This window comes from Felis catus, chromosome F1 (assembly GCF_018350175.1).
Source record: "Felis catus isolate Fca126 chromosome F1, F.catus_Fca126_mat1.0, whole genome shotgun sequence".
Lineage (NCBI taxonomy): Eukaryota > Metazoa > Chordata > Mammalia > Carnivora > Felidae > Felis > Felis catus.
This window is the reverse complement of record NC_058384.1, coordinates 12274840-12293482: the sequence shown is the minus strand read 5'-3', so window position 1 is coordinate 12293482 and position 18643 is coordinate 12274840. Positions and strand designations below refer to the sequence as shown.

At 42.9% G+C, this 18643-nt stretch overlaps 3 protein-coding genes across 33 annotated transcripts in view; 2 read left to right on the top strand and 1 right to left on the bottom strand.

The window, feature by feature from the left end:
* The window catches only part of SCYL3 (SCY1 like pseudokinase 3), a 42152-nt gene extending 26819 nt beyond the window's left edge, over positions 1-15333 (top strand). For all 16 annotated transcript variants that reach the window (XM_045049125.1, XM_006942681.5, XM_045049129.1 and 13 more), the window contains 3 exons: positions 8865-9036; positions 13485-14179; positions 14691-15333. In XM_045049125.1, coding sequence (XP_044905060.1) covers positions 8865-9036; positions 13485-14179; positions 14691-14750 — 927 coding nt within the window. In that variant the 3' untranslated portion in view covers positions 14751-15333. The remainder of the gene's footprint in view (positions 1-8864; positions 9037-13484; positions 14180-14690) is intronic.
* Positions 1-18643, top strand: part of SELP (selectin P) — a 1134746-nt gene that overhangs the window by 918206 nt on the left and 197897 nt on the right. The gene's annotated exons all lie outside the window — the stretch shown is intronic.
* Positions 15334-18643, bottom strand: part of CF1H1orf112 (chromosome F1 C1orf112 homolog) — a 45250-nt gene continuing 41940 nt past the window's right edge. For 3 of the 5 annotated variants that reach the window (XM_003999181.5, XM_045049111.1, XM_045049114.1), the window contains 3 exons: positions 18368-18448; positions 17325-17444; positions 15334-15661 (listed from right to left, as the gene is read on the bottom strand). In XM_003999181.5, coding sequence (XP_003999230.3) covers positions 15461-15661; positions 17325-17444; positions 18368-18448 — 402 coding nt within the window. In that variant the 3' untranslated portion in view covers positions 15334-15460. Of the gene's footprint in view, positions 15662-15854; positions 16915-17324; positions 17445-18232; positions 18266-18367; positions 18449-18643 lie in introns of those variants that run through there. The other 2 variants (XM_045049112.1, XM_045049113.1) reach the window with 2 other exon arrangements.

The window sequence follows — 18643 nt, the reverse complement described above, 5'->3', positions numbered from 1 at the left end:
CCATGGCTCACCTAACAAATGACCCCAAACTGCATGGCTTAAAGCAGTAGAAGTTCTCTCCCGGGTCTGGAGGCCGGTCTGAACTCCAGGTGTCAGCTTGATTCCGGCCGGTCCCTGCTATGTCTTGGCTCGTAACTCAGGCCCGTCCGCTTCATGGGACTTAGGGCCCACTCTAACCCAGGATGACCTCATTTTAAGGTCATATTCTGGGTCGCTGCGAACTTTTAGGAGATAATATTTGACTCAGTATGAGTTCTTTATTTCTTTATTTTTTTAATTTATAGCCAAGTTAGCATATAGTGCAACAGTGATTTCAGGAGTAGATTCCTTAATGCACCTTACCCCTTATCCATTTAGCCCATCCCCCCTCCCACAACCCCTGCAGCAACCCTCAGTTCGTTCTCCATAATTATGAGTCTCTTCTGTTTTGTCTCCCTACCTGTTTTTATATTAGTTTTGCTTCCCTTCCTGTATGTTCATCTGTTTTTTATCTTAAATCCCTTATATGAATGAAATCATATGATATTTGTCTTTTTCTGACTATTTCGCTTAGCATAATACTCTCTAGTTTCATCCACATAGTTGCAAATGGCAAGATTTCATTCTTTTTGATTGCCAAGTAATACTCCAGTGTATGTATATACCACATCTTCTTTATCCATTCATCCATCGATGGACATTTGGGCGCTTTCCATACTTTGGCTATTGTCGATAGTGCTGCTGTAAACATGGGGGTGCCTGTGTCCCTTCGAAACAGCACACCTGTATCCCTTGGATAAATACCTAGTAGTACAATTGCTGGGTCATAGGGTAGCTCTATTTTTAATTTTTTGAGGAACCTCCATACTGTTTTCCAGAGTGGCTGCATCAGTTTGCCTTCCCACCAGCAGTTCAAAAGAGATCCTCTTTCTCCGCATCCTCGCCAACATCTGTTGTTGCCTGAGTTGTTAATATTAGCCATTCTGACAGGTGTGAGGGGGTATCTCATGGTGGTTTTGATTTGTATTTTCCTAATGATGAGTGAAGTTGAGCATTTTTTCATGTGTCAGTTGGCCATCTGCATATCTTCTTTGGAGAAGTGCCTATTCATTTCTTTTGCCCATTTCTTCACTGGATTGTTTTTTGGGTGTTAAGTTTGATAAGTTCTTTATAGATTTTGGATAATAACCCTTTATCTGATATGTTATTTGCATATGTCTTCTCCCATTCTGTCAGTTGCTTTTCAGTTTTGCTGATTATTTCTTTTGCTGTGCAGAAGCTTTTTATTTTGATGAGGTCCCAGTAGTTCATTTTTGCTTTTGTTTCCCTTGCCTCCGGAGACGTGTTGAGTAAGAAGTTGCTGTGGCCAAGGTCAAAGAGGTTTCTCCTCTAGGATTTTGATGGCTTTCTGTCTTATGTTTAGGTTCTTTATCCATTTTGAGTTTATTTTCGTGTCTGGTGTGAGAAAGTGGTCCAGGTTCATTTTTCTGCATGTCGCTGTCCAGTTTCCCCAGCACCTTTTGCTGAAGAGACTGTCTTTATTCCATTGGATATTCTTTCCTGCTTTGTCCAAGATTATTAGTTGGCCACACATTTGATGGTCCACGTGTGGGTTCTCTATTCTGTTCCATTGAGTTGAGTGTCTGTTTTTGTGCCAGTATCATACTGTCTCAATGATTATAGCTTTGTAATACAGCTTGAAGTCCGGGCCTGTGATGCCTCCAGCTTCAGTTTTCTTTTTCAAGATTGCTTTGGCTATTCGGGTTTTTTCTGGTTCCATACAAATTTTAGCATTGTTTGTTCTAGCTCTGTGAAGAATGCTGGTGTTATTTTGAGAGGTATTGCATTGAATATGTAGATTGCTTTGGGTAGTATTGACACTTTAACGATATTTGTTCTTCCTATCCAGGAGCATGGAATCTTTTTCCATTTTTTTGTGTCTTCTTCAATTTCTTTCATAAGCTTTCTATAGTTTTCAGTATGTAGATTTTTCACCTCTTCAGTTAGATTTATTCCTAGGTATCTTAAGGGTTTTGGTGCAACTGTAAATGGGATCAATTCCTTGATTTCTCTTTCTGTTGCTTCATTCTTCGTGTATAGGAATGCAACCGATTTCTGCGCATTGATTTTATATCCTGCAACTTTGCTGAATATGGATCAATTCTAGCAGTTTTTTGGTGGAATCTTAAGGGTTTTCCATATAGAGTATCATGTCACCTGCGAAGAGTTAAAGTTTGACTTCCTTCTGGCCAGTTTGGATGCCTTTTATTCCTTTGTGTTGTCTGATTGCTGAGGCTAAGACTTCCAGTACTATGTTGAATAACAGTGGTGAGAGTGGACATCCCTGTCTTGTTCCTAACCTTAAGGGAAAAGTTCTCAGTTTCTCTTCCCATTGAGGATGATATTAGCGTTGGGTTTTTCATATATGGCGTTTATGATCTTGAGGTATGATCCTTCTGTCCCTACTTTCTTGAGGGTTTTTATCAAGAAAGGATGCTATATTTTGTTGAATGCTTTCTCTGCATCTATTGAGAGGATCATGTGGTTATTGTCCTTTCTTTTATTGATGTGATGTATCACATTGATTGTTTTGCAAATATTGAACCAGCCCTGCATCCCAGGTATAAATCCCAATTGGTCGTGGTAAATAATTTTTTAATGTGTTGTTGGATCCGGTTGGCTAATACCTTGTTGAGGATTTTTGCATCCATGTTCATCAGGGAAATTGGTCTGTAGTTCTCCTTTTTAGTGGGGTCTTTGTCTGGTTTTGGAATCAAGGTAACGCTGGCTCCATAGAAAAAGTTTGGAAGTTTTCCTTCCATTTCTATTTTTTTGGAACAGCTTCAAGAGAGTAGGTGTTAACTCTTCTTTAAATGTTTGGTAGGATTCCCTTGGAAAGCCATCTGGCCCCAGACTCTTGTTTTTTGGGAGATTTTTGATTACTAATTCGATTTCCTGACTGGTTATGGGTCTGTTCACATTTTCTATTCCTTCCTGTTTCAGTTTTGGTAGTGTATATATTTCTAGGAATTTGTTTATTTCTTCCAGATTGCCCATTTTATTGGTGTATAATTGCTCATAATATTCTGTTATTATTGTTTGTATTTCTGCTGTGTTAGTTGTGATCTCTCCTCTTTCATTCTTGATTTTATTTATTTGGTTCCTTTTTCTTTTTGATCAAACTGGCTAGGGGTTTATCAATTTTGTTAATTTTTTCAAAGAACCAGCTCCTGGTTTCATTGATCTGGTCTGCTGTTTTCTTTTTTGTTTGTTTGTTTTGTTTTCTTTTTCGATAACATTGATTTCTGTTCTAATCTTTATTATTTCCCGTCTTCTACTGGTTTTGGGTTTTATTTACTGTTCTTTTTCCAGCTCTTTTAGGTGTAAGGTTAGTTTGCGTATCTGAGACCTTTCTTCCTTCTTTAGGAAGGCCTGGATTGCTATATACTACCCTCTTCTGACCGCCTTTGCTGTGTCCCAGAGGTTTTGGGCTGTGGTGTTACCATTTTCATTGGCTTCCATGTACTTTTTAATTTCCTCTTTAACTTCTTGGTTAGCCCATTCATTCTTTAGTAGCATGTTCTTTAGTCTCCAAGTATTTGTTATCTTTCCACATTTTTTCTTGTGGTTGATTTCAAGTTTCATAGCATTGTGGTCTGAAAATATGCATGGTATGATGTCGATCTTTTTGTATTTGTTGAGGCTGAAATGTGTCCCAGTATGTGGTCTATTCTGGAGAACATTCCATGTGCACTGGAGAAGAATGTGTATTCCACTGCTTTAGGATGAAATGTTCTGAATATATCTGTTAAGTCCATCTGGTCCAGTGTGTCATTCAAAGCCATTATTTCCTTTTTGATTTTCTGTTTAGATTATCTGTCCATTGTTGTAAGTGGGGTATTGAAGTCCCCTATTTTTATGGTATTATTATCAATGAGTTTCTTTATGTTTGTGATTAATTGATTTATGTATTTGTTTGCTGCCACATTTGGAGCATAAATGTTTACAATTGTTAGATCTTGGTGGATAGGCTCCTTGATGATATAATGCCCTTCTTCATTTCTTGTTACAGTCTTTATTTTAACGTCTAGATTTTCTGATATGAGTATGGCTACTCCAGCTTTCTTTTGGCGACCATTACCATGATAGATGGTTCTCTATCCCCTTACTTTCAATCTGAAGGTGTCTTTAGGTCTAAAGTGGGTGGGTGTCTTGTAAACAGCATATAGATGGGTCTTGTTTTCTTATCCATTCTGTTACCCTATGTCTTTTGATTGGAGCATTTAGTCCACTGACATTTAGAGTGAGTACTGAAAGATATGAACTTATTGCCGTTATGTTGTGTTCAGAGTTGGAGTTTCTGGTGGTGTTCTCTAGTCCTTTCTAGTCTGTTGTTTTTGGTCTTTTTGGTTTGTTTGTTTTTGTTTTTTGTTTCATCTTTTTTCCCTTCAAAAATGCTCCTCAAAATTTCTTGCAGGGCTGGTTTAGTGGTCACAGACTCCTTTAATATTTGTTTGTCTGGGACATGTTTTATCTCTCCTATTTTGACTGACAGCCTTGCTGGATAAAGAATTCTTGGCTGCATATTTTTCCAATTCAGCACATTGAATATATCCTGCCACTCCTCTCTGGCCTGCCAAGTTTTTGTGGATAGGTCTGATGCAAACCTGATCTGTCTTCCCTTGTAAGTTAAGGACTTTTTTTTTCCCTTGCTGCTTTCATGATTCTTTCCTTGTCTGAGTATTTTGTGAATTTGATTATGATATGCCTTGTTGATGGTTAGTTTTTTGTTGAATCTAATGGGAGCCCTTTGTGTTCCCTGGATTTTGATGTCTGTGTCTTTCCCCAGTTTAGGAAAGTTTTCCTCTATGATTTGCTCACATAAACCTTGTACCTAATTCTCTAATTCTTAAATTTTGCTTTTTTGCCTTAGTCTCCCTCTTTTTTCTGCTTCATTGTTTTCCATAAGTTTGTCCTCTATCTCACTGATTCTCTGCTCTACTTCATCCATCCTTGCCACCGTGGCAACCATTCAAGATTGCAGCTCAGTTACAGCATTTTTTGTTTCATCCTGACTAGCTTTTACTGCTGTTATCTCTGCAGAAAGGGATTCTAATCTGTTTTAAACCCCAGCTAGTATTCTTATTATCGTGATTCTAAATCCTGGTTCAGACATCTTGCTGGTATCTTTGTTGATTAAGTCCCTGGTTGTCATTTCTTCCTATTCTTTCTTTTGGGGTAAATTCTTTCATTTCATCATTTTGAAGGAAGAAAAGGAATCAGTAAAAAAAAATTTTTTAAGTAAAAACAACACAAAAAAATCAAATAATGCTAGATCCTAAGTGTATTTTGGTCTAGTTGTTTGAAGGAGCTTGGTAGATTCAAGAAAAAAGGAAAAGAAAAGAAAAAGGAAAAAAGAAAAAAAAAGGAAAACGTTTGAAAATTAGATATAATGAATACAATGAAATAGAATAAAATGAAATGATGAAAGTAAAATAGAATTTAAAAAATTTTAAAAAACGTAGTAGAAAAAAGTTAAAAATCTTTTTAATAAAAATGGAAAACAAAAATAAATGTTTTGTCTTTATTCAAAAATAAGAAAAAAAATTGAATAGATGGATCAGTGAACAGACTGAAATATGATTGAAATTACATCGGTTTCCCCTAAAAGTCAAACTGTGAAGTTTGTAGTGCATAAACTAAGCAGGCGGAGAGATTCTTGTTCCTCAAATGTGCGGTTGCCTTTTGAGCAGGGCTTAGTGTAACGGCCCCATTCTCCACTAGGGGGCACTGCTTCACTTACTGGGGAGGATTGTTTTGGTGCACGTAGGCATGTATGCGCATGTGCGGGTCAGATGAAAATGGCATAACCCAGCTACCCGGTCTCACCCTGTCTCTAGTATCAGAACTCTGTGTTCTTCCCGACTGGCAATCAAGCCTCATTTGTCTCCAACTTCTGTCCACTTCCCGCTTTTATACTGTTCTTGACCAAGCCATCAGGCTGCCAAGCGGCACCTCCTCCTGAGTTTTATCTCAGATGGTGGCTGTGTTTCCCAACCCCTCACTTCTGAGGGACTTCGGCTTTGACTTGTTCTGACCCTCCGGGGGAGGGTCTCACCAAGCAATGGCCGGGTGCCCACCTGCCCCAGAAAAAGTTCACATGATTGTGTAGCAGTGTTTCAGTGATTATGGAAAATCACAACGCACATCTGGCACCAGGCTTCCCCCTTATCATCCTTGTTCCAGTGAATGTGGTTCTCCAGGGTCCGGTGGCACCTTTGCCTGTGTGGGGGCCACACAGCCTCTACCAAATGTCCTCCCAGCAGGGGAACCACCTCTTCTTCTGTGGCCCGTGGCATCCTCGGGCCACACTCTCTGCCCCTGGGGATTCGCCCTTCCCACCACAGCACCGCCAGGTATTGAGCTGTGGAGCCTCAGACTCTGCGCTCCCCCTTTTTAGAGTCTTAATGGAATTTAAACCCTCTCCTTTCTCCCTTTTTTGTTCAGTCCCTTGTGTACTCTTCCTCTTCTCTCCACAAGCAAAAACAGCTCCCTGCCCTCTGCGGCGTCTCTCTCCCCCAGCTCACCCCTCTGCACCATGTACCTGCTGAGTTCTGTGGTTCAGGTTGTGCGTATCGTTTTGTTAACCCTCAAATCGGTTTTCTATGTGTGCAAGATGTTTAGTGTTAATCTGGCTGCAGTTCAGGGACAAGAGACACAAAAAAAAAACTTTCCTTACTGTTCCGTCATCTTGGCCCCTCCCTCAGTATGAGGTTTTAAAAGATTTTGTCAGCCATGTGGTATCTTTCAAATAATTTGTTTTCCTATGAGATTAATTTATTTATAAATTATTTGTAAGGCCTGGTTTTATGCCAGGTCTTGTGCATAGGTCCTGGGGCCATAGGGGTATATAACACACCTTGCTTTCAAGGAGCTGGGAGGTGGGAAAGATGGGTGTTTGTCACCTGTTGCTGTACAACCACCCCAAAACTTAGTACCTAAAATATTTTTTTATTTAAAAAAATTTTTTTAACATTTACTCATTTTTGAGAGGGAGAGACAGAGCATGAGCAGGGGAATGGCAGAGAGAGAGGGAAACACAGAATACGAAGCAGGCTCCAGGCTCTGAGCTGTCAGCACAGAGCCTGAGGTGGGGCTGGAACTCATGAACCATGAGATTATGACCTGAGCTGAAGTCAGATGTGTAACCGACTGAGCCATGCACGTGCCCCAAAAGTCATTTTTTTCTCAGAATTCTTTGCATTGACTGGGCTCAGGTTGGGAATTCTGTTGCTCCACATGATGTCAGCTGATGAGCAGTCCCCTGGGGCCCATTGAGGCTGACGCACGCAAAACGGTTCCTTGACACCTTGAAGGGGATGGCTGGGCCTCTCTCTCCACGTGGTCTCAGGATGTCTCGGGGCCTCTGTTCCCCTTCGTCCCATCTCCATCAAGGGAGGTGGACTCCTTACAGGGCTGCCCGGGGCTACCAGAAGTGCCAGGGCAGCCTTCTGGAGGCATAGGTTAGGAGTGGACAGTGTCACTTCTTTTATGTTCTCCTGGTTCGAGCGAGTCACAGAAGTCAGCTGAGGTTCATTAAGAGTGGGTTTGCATAGGGCATGGATACTGGGGGACCACGGGGGGTCTGGCCGGCTTTAGGGCCAAGCAGCACAACATGGCACTTGGTGCTTCCATTTGCAGCAGTAATTGTTACCCTGATGTAGTTGTCTCTGAACATATAGACGAGGGACGAAGCATCCTCCCTCTGAGAGGAGTCCTCCTACGTCTCAGAATTGGCCCTGAGCTGAGGTCAAAGAATGCATAGGTTTTCAGCGTGTGAAAGACCGTGAAGACTCTCACTGGAGTTCTGTCCTATGTAGGGGAATAGCCTGGCTGATTTTTATGTGCTAGAAAGTTCCTTTTGGTAGCAGTGTGGAAGATGGACTGGAGGAGGGGAGAGGAGGTAGGAGGCTGTTGGAATAGTCCAGCTAAGAGAAGGCAATGTCTGGGGGACATATGACAGTGGTCATGGGAGAGGGACATATAAAGGGTAGAAGGGTAGGACGCAGCTGCTCATGAGAGGAGAGGCTTGAGGATGACTGAGGTTTGTGGCTTGGGTGGTTTGTTATTGTACAGTTAGCCTACTTGATGGAATTCTCATCATTTGTGAAAGAAACACTTTATTTGTACAGCTTTGTTCTGAGAACGTGCCTGATTTGTTAGCATTGGACCTGAACATCATCTTAGTCTTGCTGGAAGTCTTGATCTTAGATAAATGAGGAAACTAGAAACTAGAAAAATTAAACGATTGGTCAGTCTAGGTGTCTGCAGTTAGCCCCTCTGCCACAGTTATGGACTCTTGTCACTCGGTGTCTTTTGATTGGAGCATTTAGATTCTCCCAAGAATTTGGAAAATCCTCTACAGCAATACTACCCTGAACACCCCGTCTTAGCCGATCTGACACTGAGCAGAGTCAGGCCTGGTTGGTATTTGCTGGAGTCCTCCTGGGAGTACTGGGTGCTGTCGGCTTAAGAGACTGGAGATCTCCAGAGCACTCAGCTGCCTTTGGTCCTGGGGCGGGAGCTAACAGGCATCATGAACAAGCTTAGAACCTTTCATAGCAATTCAACACAATAATTTTATGCGATTTCCAATAGATTTATTTTTGCTTTTATTGTTTTCTACAACGTGGGTCTGTGATTGATTGGGAGGGGGACCTATTGGGCCTTGCCCACCAGTAGTTTGACAGCTGCTGACTCGGAGCACGCATGTAAGAAATGAAGTCATCTGAACAAGCGCGGTCTGATTGCAGCCCAGGTGCTGGTTTATGGGGAAAAAGACAGGCCGTGTGGTCCTGTGCACTTACCACCTGATTTACTCCTAGGTCTTGCTGGGCCTGCGTGATACCAGTGATTCCATTGTGGCAATTACTCTTCATAGCCTAGCAGTGCTGGTGTCCTTACTTGGACCAGAGGTGGTTGTGGGAGGTGAAAGAACCAAGATCTTCAAACGTACTGCCCCAAGTTTTACTAAAATGGTGGACCTTTCCCCAGAAGGTAAGAATGATTAAATGGGCTTTTTGTTTTAAATATTGTTGTTTTAATGAAATTTTTAACATTATACAAGTAAGGCAGGTGGGTTATCTTCAGTCAGAGGATAGAGACAACTGTAAAGAAAGCATAGTTTCCCTCTCCCGGTTCCTTCTGGGTGTATAAGGTAATCAATTTTAATAGTTTGGTGGGAATCTTTTCTTCCTTTTCTTAGGCCCATAAAGATACACAGGTATCTGTGTATACACACACACACCCACGTATCAGATTTTTTAACAAAACAATGAGAAAATACTGTGCCCAATTCTACAACTTAATTTTTTTGTGTAGTGCCTTTTCAGGGACTCGTCTCCAGGTCAATATGTAGAAATGTCACTTTTTTGACAGCTGCCTAATATTTCATTGAATACATTTCATTTAGTGATTTCCCTGTTGATGGATATTGCTTTCGTTTCTGGATTTTTAACCACTACATTGCTGCAGTAGATGTCCTTGTACTTGTATCTTGATGTAGTTTGCCTTTTATTGCTAGAGGATAAGGTCCCACAAGTAGACTTACTGGGTCAAAGAATATATTTAAAATTTTATGGATACCCTCTGTCAGTTTCTAAAAGTTGTAGCAGCTCTTAACAACACTAGATGTTTAAGTCCTTTTGATTTTGATGGCCTCTTAGGTAAGTAGCTGTTGACTTTTAAGAACTTCAAGAAATACTTATTTCTGGCATATTCCAATTGGATATTACATGGCACGTAGCAATAATTGCTGGTCTTTATAGGTTGTAAAAAGTCAAGAATAAAAATTTTGTATCAACGGCATTGCTTCTTTGCTCCTTGATACAACCCTGAATAGGATGGTGACCTTGTTAGGAAACACGGATCTCTGATTCAGTTCTCACGGATGGTGAATTAGCACAGAAACCGTTACAGTAGAAAAGAACTATCAGATAGGCTTTTCTCTAATTCTCATGCCAGGAGAATTTTTTATTTTATTTTATTTTATTTTATTTTATTTTATTTTATTTTATTTTATTTTATTTTATTTTATTTTATTTTATTTTATTATTTTATTTTATTTTATTTTTTTATTTTATTTTATTATTTTAATTTTTTAATTCAAATCCAAGTTAGTTAACATATGGTATAATGATAATTTCAGGAAGAGAATTTAGTGATTCATCACTTACATAGAACACCCAGTGCTCATCCCAACAAGTGCCGTCCTTCATGCCCATCACCCATTTAGCCCCTCCCCCCACCCAACACCCTGGCAGCAACGCTGTTTGTTCTCTGTATTGAAGAGTCTCTAATGGTTTGTCTCCCTTTCTGTTTTTATCTTATTTTTCCTTCCCTTCCCTTCCCTATGTTCATCTGTTTTATTTCTTAAATTCCACGAGTGGAATCATATGATATTTGCCTTTCTCTGACTTATTTCACTTAGCATACTTTAGTTCCAAAAAGATTTCGTTCTTTTGATCGCTGAGTAATATTCCGTTGTATATATTTACTACACCTTCTTTATCCATTCATCAGTCGATAGACATTTAAGACTCTTCCCATACTTTGGCCGTTGTCGATAGCGCTGCTGTAAACATGGAGGTGCATGTGCCCCTTTGAGTCAGCATTTTTGTGTCTTTTGGATAAATAACCTAGTAGTGCAGGTGCTGGATTGTAGGGTGGTTCTATCTTCAGCTTTTTGAGGCACCTCCACCCTGTTTTCCAGAGCACTGCACCAGTTTGCATTCCCACCAGCGGTGCAAGAGGGCTTCCCCTTTCTCCGCATCCTCGCCAACATCTGTTGTTTCCTGAGTTGTTCATTTTAGCCATTCTGACAGGGGGGAGGTGGTATCTCCTTGTGGTTCCAGGAGGGTTTTTAAAGCAACGCTGGCTTCCTGAGGTTTTGACAGGTCCAACTCTTCTTGGTGCTGATGAAATCATTGTCAGTCAGGAACTCGAAGAGGGTGACGAAGCTGCTCCCTCACTGACTAGGATATGTTTGGAGCACGTTGACTGAATGGAGTCTGTGTGGTACCAGGTAGTTTTGTTTTTTGTTTTCAAGCAGAGTACACCAAACAGCAAATGAGAGATTTATTTATATTTCATACCAGAGGAATCTGTAGGGGAGGAAGGGTTTTGGGGTGCAGTTTTGGGATAAGGCTGGGGGCATCAGTCTCCGAGGGCAGCTCTGTTGCATGTTGAGTCCCCACTCCAATCTGTTTTATTTATTGGATGCAGTTTCCTAATTGTGGACTTCCTATAAACTGTTGACCTATAATCTTAGTAAGAAACCAAAAATGCACCAAAGTAGAACAGATGAATTTTTTTTTAAATTTTTTTTTTAACGTTTTACTTATTTTTGAGACAGGGAGAGACAGAGCATGAACGGGGGGGGGTCAGAGAGAGGGAGACACAGAATCCGAACCAGGCTCCAGGCTCTGAGCTGTCAGCCCAGAGCCCGACACGGGGCTAGAACTCACAGACCGTGAGATCATGACCTGAGCCGAAGTCGGCCGCTTAACCGACTGAGCCACCCAGGTGCCCCGGGATGAAATTTTATTAAAATAGATTTTTCTAAAGACTTTCAGTGACTTAGCTAAGCTCTTCATGCAAGATGGCTGCCGAGCCCTGGTGACTGCCTGCATTTCATTTTTTGACGCATTTCAAGTTTATAGTTAAGAGTGGACCTTCTTCTGAACAACATGGGGGAATGCTGGGGAGGAGCATGTCCATAGGAGGGTACCCTTGGACTTTTTTTTTCCTCCTTCTGCTCCCTTGCAGTTTACCTATATGGTCAGACTTAAGAATATGGGATAATAGTGAGATTTATGAAAAGGGAAGAGAATTGGAGGAGGGAACATTGGTAAGAGACACTGGTAGGCCCTCGCGGGGAGGATGGTAGCAGAAGCAAGCAAGAAGGTGCTGGGCTTGTAGAGGTCAGACCCTGCAGGGCCCGGCAGGCCTCACTGTGATGACTTACCCCAGGCCCTTCCAGGAAGAGGAAGTACTAAGCCAAAAATTTTGCTGGAAACTTTTTGACCAATGTCCACTGTGGAGTATGAACTTTTAGGTAAACTGTTAAAGACAGCATTTTCTGGAAACAATTTTTTTCCCCATTTGGAAGTTAAATGTCTATAGCATAAAATCTACCAATTTTAACTGTATAGTTTTGTAGCATTAAGTACATTCACGCTGGCGTTCTTGTACTCTCGGACTTTTATTCTTAGTAGAATCATTTGTGGTTTTAAATCACCAAAGTGTTCAAGAGCCGTTAACTCTTATAAGCAGGTATCCTAAAGGTTCTGTCTAATCCAGCTTCTCAGCTAGCTCTTGAATCCTTTCGAGTCCCTTACCGCCACTTAGACACTCAGCCCGTCCGTAAACACCCGGAGGACAGGCGTCCATTCCGTAACAGGTGTTTCTTCAGATATTTGAAGATGCTCTCTTCCTGCAACTTCTCTTTTGTCTGTGTTAAATACACCCATTTCTCTTAACTGTTGCCCACCTACCCTGTTAGAACAAGAAGCAATTGCTTAGCCCTTTTACTTTGGGGAGTTTTTCTGTATCTTTATACCGTCCCATGTACGTCGTCATCTGTAGCCAGCAGGCTCAGATGCGCCAGTCTTGGAGAACCCCTCCTCTGGGGTTTTTCTGGCAGCACGCCCAGCAGCAAGAAGCATGTGCAGAGCGATTGTTCCAATACTCTTACACAGACAGGGAGAAATACTCAATTTATGTAGCTTTTCCACTGTTTGGATGAATGTTTTCCTGAGTATTAAGTTTTAAATTCCGAAAATTAAGGGCACCTTGGGAATACTGAGGCTGATTTCTCGTATCACCTCGGACTTTGTAGTCAGCTGGGGTCTCATCTGCTTTTCCTGGACTACAGGGTACCTACCGACCATTTCTTCGTGACTGGTGACGAGAGCTGGTGACGGGTCTTCGGTGCAGCATTCTCCAAATTTGGTCCGAGGAGGACAGTTTTGTTAGATGGCAGTAGGTTTTCTGTGAGGGACAGAGTGGCGTGGTTACGTTTGGGAAAGCGTTAGGAGTAGCGTCCGGCCGCGTTGCACCAGACTCCACGGCCTTGCCCACGTTTGAGAAATCTCTTTAAAATGAGCGTATGTCCAGTTGAGCACATGACACTTTTTGGGGGTGACACTGCCCGGCTTAGAACCTTTCTCTGTTTATAGACAGTTACGCCAACAAACGTTGAACATCTGGGAAAGGATCAGACGCTCTGCCTGCTGCTTGGTGTGCTTCCCTCAGAGTTCGGGTTAAGCATTTGAGTAACTTAGTTCTGTTACGGTCTGCGGGGATTCTCTTTTGTAGCTACGGTTTAGTAGCCTGGATATTTCTATGAAATGAGAGCCAGACCTGCTGTGCGTGTTAACCTTTTCCTAAATATATGGCTTGCTTTTAACATTTTATGAGGGTAACTTTTGTACTTATCCCCACAGGTGATCAATATTCTCAGCCTATCAAATTCCCCATGAACGGACTCTCCGATGTGAAAAGTACCTCAGGAGACCGTGAAAACTTCCCATCAAGTTCTAAGAAGTCTGAGGAGTGGCCCGACTGGAGCGAGCCGGAGGAGCCTGAAAACAAAGCTGTCAGCATACAGATTGGTCCCGCGGAACCCCGCGATGCCTCCACGTCCCCGCTCCCTAACTTGAACACGGAGGAGGCGTCATGGGATGACTTTGAGCCCAGCAGCTTAGACAGTGAAACAAACGTAGGAGGAGGAGTCCCCGCTGTGAGACCTGGGGCCGCAGGGGGACCTGAGCCCATTCCTGCCTTGTTTTCACTCAGTGAAGAGCCCAAGCCTTCGAAACCCGGCCTGTGCCAGAAGGCCGGTCTTGCGCCAAGCAGGGATGACCCAGGCCACACCGAGCCCCCAAAAGTGTCACCAGAAGGACGCCTTAAGGTTCCATCTGAACTGGGTTTAGGAGAGGAGTTCACCATTCAAGTGAAAAAGAAGCCAGTACGAGATCCAGAGTTGGACTGGTTTGCGGATATGATCCCAGAAATTAAGCCTTCGGCTGCTATTCTCATTTTGCCTGAACTGAGGACAGAAATGATGGTTTCCGGCAAGGATGACGTCCCACCAGTGATGCAGTTTTCCTCGAAATTCGCTGCAGCAGACCTTACCGAGGTGAGGATCGGTAAATCGCGTCGCTAGCGTCAGGGTGTCCTCGTCCGTGCCGGTTGCCCGGTCTCGTTTGTCACGCCTGCCGTTTTCCCAGGGAGGGAAGCGACTGACGCGCTCAGCTGCTTAAAATGGGGATACGGGCAGTTCCTGTACCCGAGGGCTTTCCTTCCCCAGAAGGATGTAGCGTGCTCAGCAAAGTGTTTAACTGGCCACTGGTTATGACCAGGATAATCTCTTTATGGGGAGAGGGACTAAGCCAGGAATAGGGTGTCTTGAGATTGATTTTGGATTGATACGGTCCTCGGGAGGTTATCTTACAAAGCTGCGGCTTTATGATTCTGGAACCCAAGCGATCCTCCCCTCAGCTTCCTGTTCACAGGGAGGGAGGGAGGGAGGGAGTGTACTGAGCACGAGGAAGTCTGTTCTGGCGTCGAAAGGCAAGCGTCAGGCTCCTCTCGATTCGGAAATGACTGGTTTCAGCAGGCTGCCCTTGGTTTGCTTTATCTTGCTGCAGGGAGAGTCCGAAGGCTGGGGAGACGAAGGGGAGCTGAACTGGGAAGATCACAACTGGTGACAACGGGCGGAACTTTAGGGCAAAGGATTTCTTTAAAAAATCCAACTAATACCTCAAAAGCGGGCTCTGCAGACCGGAAAACCCAGAAGCACCATTTTCCCCGCCTGTGCCAACTGAAGCGTGAGCCCCCGAGTGGCGGCGGGCGCCCCGGCACCGGTCCTGTGGAGGGGCCTGAGCGCGTCTGCCTGAGGCCGGTTTCTGTGAAGGGCAAGCAGCCGTGGAAAGGTTGAATTTACTGCTTGTTTTCCAGGACAATTCCAGAGGTAAAGAAAATAAATACAAAAATTCAAGCTGATTAGCTTAATTCTGTGCCATTTCTTTAACAGAAGAGTAAGCTTTACTACGAGATACAACTTACTGAAAAAGTTTTAGCTATAAAGTATATAAATGATTTTAGATTGCTGAGGTTTCCTTAGGCAGCTTATTTATTTGTTTACAGATGTACGAGTGAGGGGCCCTGTGGGGACCTGGGCAGTTCCTGACTGTTCCACATGTATCACGTTGTACCAAAGCTCTTCATGAGAAACCTCCCCCCTCGACCTGTTCTCTAAATAAATGTCCAATAAAGAGTATTTTCGCTAGATTCAACTTTACAAAAGTTGTTTTATATGTGCTAGAAAACGCATAGTTCCATCAGTGCATTCATTTACAAAACACAGAGCAGGCTGACAAAGATGATTGGGGGGGGGGGGGGGGTCGGTCCAGTCCGTTCAGGGGCCACCTGAGAGTACAAGTCGTTTTAGCCTATCCATCCTTTCTTGGAGCATCTCCAGTTTCACTACAAGCCAGTCTGGAGCAGGAGACTTCTGGAGTAATAGTTCCACCGCCTCCAAGGCCACGGACGCCGCCTGTAGTGCTGACCCGCACTCTTCTTCCGCAGGGAGCTCACGACGGGCTCTTTTTGCGCAAGGCTGGCAAATGAGAAAACCCTGCGATAAGTAATGCTATGATACCCATCTCAAAGATGATAAAGAACTTTCTGGAGTTCTGAAACTGTGAAGTTTTATGTGCTAATTTTATTTAGTCATTGGTTCACCAGGGGAGGAGGGAACCACCACCCCTGCAATCACCTAGAAAACTCTGGGAAGGCATTTCTGGTTAGTTCCACTAACATTAGGGTCCGAGGAAAGTAAGAGAAACGCCTGCCTCATCCAGTCATTTCCAGTGAGTTTCTTTGGGATTATCTTACAATCTGTCCTGACAAAAAAGCCCCAAGTATGAATTTTCTAAATGGTTCCAGTTTACTCTTTAATGCTAAGTTTATAAATGAGGAGAGCTGTGGTCTTTCGGAAACTTTTACGGCCGGTTCCAGAAACTGCCAGGCTTTTAGCATCACCGCACTGGGGTGGGAACTGGGGCTGAGCCACCTTTTGTGATCACGGCCTTCCTAAGGAAGGCCATAATTCGAGAGAGAAAAAAAAACATGCACAAGCAGGGGAAGGGCAGAGAGAGAATCCCAAGCAGACTCCGTAAGTCAGTGCAGAGCCCAATGTGGGGCTTGAACTCACAAACCATGAGGTCGTGACCTGAGCCAAAACCAAGAGTCGGACACCCAACTGAGTCATCCAGGGCCCCATGGTCATAATAAATTCTTGGGGGCTTATTTACACTGGTATGTAACTTTCAGGCTTGAAATCTGTAAAACAGTCTTTCCTGAAAACTAATTATAAACAAACTTTTCTTTTTTACAAAAGTTACAACTAAACTCACCAGAATATCGTTCATTTGGACTGCGATTCTATATACATGTGTATATCAGTGCTCAAAACAATATTCTGAATATCCTTAGGGGTATCAGATTTCTGCCTTTTAATAGGTAGATGGGATTTCTAGACACCGCCCAGAATTATCCGGCTGGGTTGATGAATGAAGCAAGGGATCAGCCTAAGCATTTTGGAAGGTGAGTTCATTGGTTTTCCATGGTTCAGAAACTACTGTTTGTCACTTCACTGATAACAAATACAGAACTTTCCCAAAAGTTACTACAAACAATTGAAAGTCCTGTTGAAAGAGTAGGGATAGTATGATGTTAAAACTTATTTGCAAGGGTGCCTGGGAGGCTCAATTTGGTTATATGTCCAACTCTTGGTTTCGGCTCAGGTCATGATCTCACAGTTCGTGGGTTCAAACCCCCACACCAGGCTCTGTGCTGACAGTGTGGAGCCTGCTAGGAAAGAAGAAATGTGATTTTTAAAAGAGCAGCTACTGTAAAACAGAATTTTACATTTCTAGATCTATTTGATTATATTTTAAAAATGCTTATTTTTGAGAGAGAGAGAGCACTTGAGTGGGAGAGGGACAGGGAGAGAGAGAGAGGGAGACATAGGATCTAAAGCAGTCTCCAGGCTCTGAGCTGTCAGTACAGAGCCAATGGGGGCTCGAACCCACAAACTGTGAGATCATGACTTGAGCCAAAGTTGGTCGCTTAGCCGACTAAGCCACCCAGGTGCCCTGATGTGGTATTTTGATATTCAATAGGAGGCCAGGAACCATCCTGTTTTTTTTTTTTTCACTTTTATCAGTAAGAAGGGCAGAATTTCTCTTAAAGCTTGACCCATACTGTAAAGTCCATACCTGTAAAGATGACCACTTTGCTTCTTCTACAGCGACGTTAGCAAAGCGTTCCCAGAAAATGGCTTTTTCCTGTTTCACACGTTCCACCCTGGCAGCCGCGGTTTCATCTACAAACCCAGTCTGCCACAAATTGTGAAAAATCAAGTAAACACCAAGCATTCTCTAACAGAAATTGCTGTGATATTCAGAAAATGAGAAGACGCCGTGCATGTGTGTGTAAGCACCCAGTATTAAACTATTCTGGCTTAGCCTGTGAGCTAGGCAGGTTTTGGAAGGTGGACTCATCTGTAAATGCACCATCTTCGTGTGATTTGGATAAAATCACTCCCCAGTGTTCTCCTTCCCTACAGAAAAGCCGAAGTGTCTTTCCAGGAAAAACTGATAGTCTGCGAACCTTCATTGTACAGGGTGAGAAACTGGTAAAAACAACATGTACGCACATACTTCACCAGCTGATGTGTGAGGTATACGTGCGTATAAACAGCCACATGGCCCAGTTTAATAATGGGCGTGGTACAAAAAAAAAATCAGTAGTTGAGCATAATGCACTTTCTCTGGTCTTCTAAATCTGGCTTAATGTTCTGCTGGTGTTGCAATTAGCCCCTTATGCCCCAGAACTGCCCCCATAGAAGTTCCAAGGTGTGCACAGACATGGGAGCCAAATGACTCAACAGTTGGGTTCTAACTATTAAAAACACCTTTAGAAATGTCACAGTTTGGAAAACTAGGTCTTTGTTGGCGCAGGAAAACCGTGTAAAATTCTACGTAAATGAGAGGAGTAAACGCGGCCTCTCAGGCCCCCGGTTCTCCATGCGAATCTAGGAGGGTAACGTTCAGGGTCCCTCGGTCCTCTCACTGCCTGAACTCACAGCGACTCCGCCCGGTCTCTGACCTGTCATCTGGCCCCGGCTGTTTAACTTGTGTCACCTGTGTGCTGAGCACTATGAACAATTTAAGAAGATACTTCAGTCAGTTACAATCATACAATTTTAAAAAATGACAAAATACGTGATCCCACTATTTTGATCTACATAAATAAATACCTTCTCCAGAAAGGATACAACTTTGTTCTTGGTTTCTTCGGAACTGAGACACTGTGGGACTATCTCTTCATGATTTGTTCCCTATCAAAAGATTGATAAACGAGATCGATTTTAATATATTTCAACAACTTGCAAAGAGAAATACATGAGTTTTAAGAGCAACTTAAGAATGCATTTTAAAAGAAAACTATCCGAGGACACTCAGAAGACCGTCAGCTCACAGTCCCTTCAGGGCGCCTCAGGACAACGCAGCGTTCTGCACGGGCACGGCACTGT